At 37.1% G+C, this 6,977-nt stretch overlaps 1 protein-coding gene across 4 annotated transcripts in view; it reads left to right on the top strand.

The window, feature by feature from the left end:
* Positions 1-6,668: 6,668 nt before the first annotated feature.
* Positions 6,669-6,977, top strand: part of MND1 (meiotic nuclear divisions 1) — a 54,926-nt gene continuing 54,617 nt past the window's right edge. For 2 of the 4 annotated variants that reach the window (XM_015585138.2, XM_006906256.2), the window contains exon 1: positions 6,670-6,764. In XM_015585138.2, the coding sequence (XP_015440624.1) occupies positions 6,762-6,764 (3 nt within the window). In that variant the 5' untranslated portion in view covers positions 6,670-6,761. Of the gene's footprint in view, positions 6,765-6,977 lie in introns of all 4 variants that reach the window. The other 2 variants (XM_025042677.1, XM_025042690.1) reach the window with 2 other exon arrangements.

Below are 6,977 nucleotides of genomic sequence, written 5' to 3'. Positions count from 1 at the left end.
CTTGAAAATAATTTGGCAGTTTCTTAAAAAACTAAACTTGTACTTACCATACAACCCCGTAGCTGTACTCCTGAGCATTTATCCTAGAGAAATGAGAATGTTTGTCATTCATAGAAACCTTATTTGTAAAGGCCCCAAACTGAAAATGACCAACATGTTTTTTGATAGGTTAATGGCTAAATAAACTGTGGTATATCTATGCTACAAAATACTACTCAGCAGTAAAAAGTAATAGACTAATGATACACTCAACAACTTAGCTGCATCCCAAGGGCATCAGGCTGAGTGAAAAAAGGCACTTTCAAAAGATCACACACTGTGATTTATCTAACAGTTATCTAACATTCTCGAAGTGACAAAATTATATAGAAAGAAAACAGATTAGTGTTTGGCAAGAGTTAGAGACGGTGGGAGAAGGGAAGTGGGTATGACTGTAAAGAGACAGCATGAGGGAGAATTTCGCGATGGAATAGTTCTGGATGTTGATCACGGTGGTGGTTACATGGATTTACACTTGTGAAAAAATGATCTACAACTATATACATACATCCCAATGTCAGTTCGCTGGGTTTTATATTGTACTATAATTTAGAAGATGTAACCATTGTGGGAAACTGGGTGAAGGGTGCATAGGCTCTCTTTGTACTATCTTTGCAACTTCTTATGAATCTAATTATTTCAAATTTAAAAGAAGAATCATAGTGAATTTAAATATCTTTTCATGGATTAAGAATAATGTTATCATGGATGGCATTTGGCATTTTTATTGAGTATAAAAAATAATAAGACTTTACATACTGGGGGGGAAAAAAAACATTAAAACACTATTTTGAGACTGTAATAGTCTTTGCCAGACTGCCAAAGGAGTCCATGATACGAAAAAAAAAAAAAAAGATTTTTCTCTAAATTAAGAAGAAAGCTTTTAAATCTTCAAACTGAAGAAAGATTATTCTTTCTCTGTGTAGACACCTGCATGGATCTAAACATGCCTTTATAGATGGGGCTGTCCATCCTTGCTGATGTGTCCTTGTGCGATGCATGTGAGAATCATTTATCTCACTGGCTAAATTTAGTAGCATTCAGATGGCCTCTTTGAGGACAGCAGTGGTCAGCAGTTTGAATCTGATATAAGTATCTACTTCTCGGAAAAAAGATTGAGACTATAAATGTAACACGAAATGCTTTTATTTCTGAAATATATTTGTCTTGCTTAATTAACCCAGTGGACATCCACATTTGAAAGAGGTATTCTGTGTCTGATGGAAGCCAGAAGCCATACAGGGAACGAAGTGGACAAAGCAGTTCTGTGTGGGACCACAGATGCTGAGCTGTGTTGTGGCCCTTGTAGCATCTGCCTAGTTACACTGCCTGTTAGAACACCTGATAGGCCAAACAGAATGGTCAAAAGAAACCAGCCTGGGCCTTGTGAAAGGAGAAATGTTCCTGTTTCTTTTATTTCATAATAGCAGAAGCTTACAGACCAAAAGAAGACCACTTCATATCCAAATGTACATGTCAAACCACTGACTTCTTGTAACATACTGTTTTCTGTAAAGGAAAAAAAAAAATCTCTATTTTTCATTGCATATTATGACGTGGGACCATTCTTCTGTCATTTAGTTGCAGATTTTTCTCTCATGATAGGGGGTAAAAGAGGGATATGAGGCTGGAAGGTGGAAAAGTGAAGGCTTAGAGTGAAAAATCAGTGTCGTTCATTTTTCAAGCACCATCCAGTGCCATTCTCCTCGAAAATGACCACTGTAAGAATTTATATTCTGGTGGCCAATGGATGTTCTTTGTCAGTGACTCTGGGACATAGAGAGTGAGAGGAGAAAAACCAAGGTAAATGGAGGGACGGATTGTATATATGACAGTGACCTAAACAAACCTAGGGGATTAGGCAGAGGCTTTTATGTTAAAAACATCAGCATCAAGAGTTCTCTAACTCCCATTTCATCGTATTACCATACCTTTTCCTATAACACTCTGACTATATATTTTTGACAGGTTTTTGATGGAAGTGGATCATTTCTGTCCTACATTAACACATCTGCTGACCCACTCTATGGCCCCCAAGGCCTGGCCCTGACTTCGGATGGCCACGTTGTGGTTGCAGACTCTGGGAACCACTGTTTCAAGGTCTACCGGTACTTACAGTAACAACGGGCGGCTGGAAAGCCCCTTACAAAGGTCTTGCACTATAAACTGGAATAGATTTCTCGGCGCGGGACCAGATTACACCAGACTTTTCATGCTAGAAGGAATCATTGGCTAACTTTCCAAGGTTATTTCTGAATGTAATAATTTCCTTAAAAACTGCATATCTGATTTCTGTAACTGACCTTTAGGGTTTGAAAAAAGAGATCTCTTCTACCGAATCTATAGAAACTGCAAAGTTTTACACCTGTGAACTATGGCTTCTAGGACAGGGATTTATGTAGTTAAACTAATTTTGCAAATCAAACAAGCATTAAAAAGAACTAAAATATTTAAAGGTATTTGTTAATCCTGTGAATGGTAGCTTTTGCGCAGAGCTTCCAAAAACAAAACAAAACAACAAAAATAAAATCTGTTGTAGTTATATACTTTAACCTCAGTCATGAGACCTGGGGAAATCTTCTAACCTCACTTTTACAGTAGGTATTGTGACTTTTTTTGGTTATCAATAGCTACATATAAATTATTTTATGAAAGAAATAAGACTGTCTTGCAAAACCCTCTCATCTGTTATTAGCAGGCCTCTTGAGTTTAGCACTTAAATATAAATGCAAATTTCTCAACCTTTCTGGGTTAGATCGAAGGCCCTTTTCATGTGTTCTTTTCACTTTTCCCTCTCCTGCTCACTTTAAATAAAAAAACAAAGTACATTTTCAGGGAAACCTGAAGTTCCTAATGCTTTGAAAAGCATATTACAATAGTAATGCTACCTTTTGGTAAACAAACAGCCCAACTCCAGATCAATGCACTGGAATGCACTCAAAAAAAGCTCGTCATGTTTTATGTGCCATGTTCTCACATGTGTCTCTCCTCTTCCACTTCGTGAAAGCGAAAGCTTTACCTCCTGAAAAATGTCAGCACATGTAGTAGGACACCAGTATCCTAGGACAGAGAGCCATAAGTAGCCCTTTGGAGGACTGATGGTGTCAACCAAAGGCATGTGATTGAGTAACGGTTTTCCCCTTAGAAGCAAGTGTTACCAAAGTTGTGAAAGCATTACAGGTAAGGGCATGTTATGGTTATTTATCATTGTCTAATGAATAGTAGAGGCATTAAAGGACTATGTATACATGATTAGGGTATGGTAGAATGTATCGTATATATCTATATATATAGCCGAATCTTTGGTGTATCGAAATAGGCAGCACTCTGAAAGACAGAAGCATCGTCCAGGCTTTCTTCAGCACATTCCTTTCCTGCGGAATTTTAAAGCCGTCCTAGTAGAAGAAGCTCTGAAAGATTTGACTTTTACCACTTTCTGGGAATGATGGTATTGGCTGATGTCTCATCAGAAAATGGCCTTCTGTGCTTTCAAAAAAAATAAAAACAGGTCAAAAAAGAGAAGTCGAACTCGTTACATTTAATTTAAATAAATGAGTTTTGAGAAATGTTAAGAATAATTTAGTCAATTGTTAATCTGTCATTGGTACTGTAAAATGAGATGTGGTTTATTTCCACTGTTTAATTTTCTACTCGGTTCTACCAAATAGGATGTTGTGTTTGGCAGTTTTCGATAATGACTTTGGGATCTTTTTTTACTGAAAGCACCTTAGAACTGTACTATAAGAAAACATTTCCCGTATGTATAATTATATGAATGTGATGTTTATGGCTTATTAACTTATAATTCAGTTACTCACCTATATAGGAATGTTTGAAATTTAGAAGGGAAATCTATCTACTTCCAGTTGTCTAGCAAATTCATGCCCAAATCAAGCTCTGAAAAAAATTTTTTTCAGAAAGATTTCCATTTAGGTTTAGTATTTTTTTAGTTAGGCAGAGTTTTCAAAATATTTGAGACTTGTCTGCAATAGTTATAAAATTCAATAACATTTTTAGAATGTTAAGATACTATTTCTTAGTATCAGTGAAATAAGTCTTTGAATTTAAACCTTCATATGTAATGAGTGCCTGCTAGGAGCCAGATGCTATTCAGGATACTGGAGATAGAGTGATGGAAAAAAGACAAAATTCCTTCTGCCTTGGAGCTTACACTCTAGGGAGGGAATTTCATTTTGCTGTTTACTAACATTCTGCATAAAACACAAGCTAGACTTTTCATAGCTCCTAGACCATTTAAAAGAAAACTTCTTAAATTGATGAAATTAATTTTAGTTTATTTTCACAAATAAAAATGGCTTCCTATACAGATTCTGCCACAGGCTATTGATCTTAAGGCTAATTTACTTAAAGGGTGTTTTCTTTTTCTTTTTTTTTTTATCACAACATTTAAATTATATATGCCAAGTTAGAAATTAACTAGCCATCATACCGTAGCAGGCCGGATATCTCAATTAGTAGATTGAAGACAAAGCTAATTTTTTTCATGTCAATATTGGCACAAACTGGAATGAAAGAATAGATATTTTGAGTCAGACCTCTTCTGTTACTAAAACATGCTATGGACACTCCAGGAAACACTATATTTTCCCCCCAAAATATGTAATCATATTTTAAAAGATGAATAACATTTCACATTTGGATACATATGTGCATTTACTGTATTTCTTGGTGAGCATGTTTTAGGGGGAAAAGTGCTGCTAAGATATGAATAGACAAGATTTAAGTGAAATTTTGTCACATTCTATGGAAAATAGTTTCTGGTAAACTGAAAAGGATGTTAAAATAAGTGACTTTTTTTCTGGGCTACCATTATTGTTTAACGATTTCTCTTTGTCAAGTGTACAGAACCTGTCATACATTCATGATAAGTAGCTCTGAAAAATTACCCATTCGAATTTCCCCTGGGCACTTACGGTAAAATATTGCCATTTAGAATGTGAAGGTCAGTGACAATGTATTCCCCTCCCCTCTCCCACTTACAGACCTCCCCTGCTGGACATGGGGTGGTAAAGAGTCGCTTGACCATTCAGAAACACATGAATAAAAAGCCTTTATGACTATTTGCCATTTTTTAAATAGTACTTAATATTTCAATCAAATTTTAGTCTCCAGTAACTAAACAAGTCCCCAAATCTCCTTATTTTAATCTTTTCTTTGACTAGATTTGAGGCAAATAAATACTACAGGTCCATGAAACGAGAACACACTTGCTTCTACTACGAAATATACAGGGTATGTCCTAACATGGAGTTAACTGGAATAGCAGTATACCAGCAAGTGTCTGGATCCTTAATATTAAAGGGTTCTCATAAATGCTTTGATAATACCTACTGAGTTAATTGGAGGAAATAGCAAATAAACATCAGGTAATCAGCAGATTACCTTAAATGAGAAAATCTTTTTGTATTTTTGGACTCTATAGTATCCTCTCTATTGACCAGCTTCGGAAAAGAGAGGAGTATTTTTAGTTTAATAATTTTAAAGAAGACATTTTCAGCTAGGATGAAATTAAAGCTGTTTGCTGCAAACATTATTCTAATTTTGCTTAAAACTGAAAGTTGTAATACTGTTGCATTCTGTAAACGTTGCAGGGTTTTAAATTTAACAGTTATTTTAATATTTTTGATAACTAGGAATCTAGTATTGCCATAAAGGAACTAAGTGCCCATTAAAGATTTGTTTGGTATAAATAAATAATTTTTTGGTTTGTTTTAAATGACAGTAAGCTACAAATCATGATGTTAATCTTAAACTTTCTGAAGATGAATCGTGTGGTGGTGATTGTGTGGTTGGTTTGTGGAGAATGTATGAAAGCTATTAATATTCTAAAATCGATTAATAAATTGGCTATGTTGTTCCAATGAATGTACAGCACTTCCATTAACCTTTGAAAGCAACACAGCCTTAAACTCAATGCTTTTGCTTTATGACATGGAATGTTCTGTCATCAACGAGAGTGTATTCTTGTAATAGAATTCTTTATATCATTCTCAATTCTATAGCCTTTTGATCTTATGTATGAGTATGATGGTTCCTTGCTTTTTTCTTTTAAAATTTTGTACATTCCATCTTTATAGGTCTGTTTCATACGTTTCTGTATAGAACACTAAATCTTGCGCTCTCTGATGTTAATGATATAGTCTCATCATCTGTTCTTTTATGAATCAAAATGCTGACTGCCTATTTAAAGAAAAGAATAAATGCTGTGCATCAAAGTGTTTGTACGTTCGTAGCTACATACGTACCACAGTATTTTGGATGCTTTAGTCTACAATAAAACTTTAAATTCTGTCTTGAAACATAGGAGAAACAAGAGTCATGTGTATCTACCATGCACAAAATCTCAAATCATTATAATAAAGCTTGTTTTCTCCGTTTCCAGGGTGAATGTTTATTTATTTAACATAACCATTTTTAGGTGAAGGGAAATAAAGGAATGTTTTAGAATTTGTGGAAGAGGACAATACCTCAATCAGTTTATTTTATTGAAAAGGCCCTATCTCACTCTGTCTCGCCTCTCGGCGGAGCCGCCAGGGGTCGCTGCGAGCCGCCGGGACGAAGGTCGGTCTGTCTACCACCTCTTTCACCTTCGCTGCTCCGCCCCCGGGGCGGGGTCGGCGCCAAAATCAAACTCTCCTTGGCGCGCCCCGCCCCTCGCGTCCTGCGCAGGCCTCGCCACCGGAAGACGCGCCGCCCGCGCCATGGTAAGAAATGAGACCACACTCCCGGGTCCCTTTCCTCCCCAGGGTCCGAGCCGCAGGGACCCCGCCGTTGGTGGGCTCCGGGGATTGGTGTCCGACCCGGGGCCTCACACGGACGGGCAGCCAGATGGACGCCCTGGCCACCCCGTACCTTCCGAACGCGGCGGGGCTGAGCGCGCGCCTGTCTCCTGCGGACGGGGCTGGGAGGCTGTAGCG

The sequence above is a fragment of the Pteropus alecto genome, unplaced genomic scaffold (genome assembly GCF_000325575.1).
Source record: "Pteropus alecto unplaced genomic scaffold, ASM32557v1 scaffold50, whole genome shotgun sequence".
Taxonomy (NCBI): domain Eukaryota; kingdom Metazoa; phylum Chordata; class Mammalia; order Chiroptera; family Pteropodidae; genus Pteropus; species Pteropus alecto.
The sequence above is the reverse complement of the archived record's forward strand: the minus strand, read 5'-3'. Positions and strand labels throughout refer to the sequence as shown.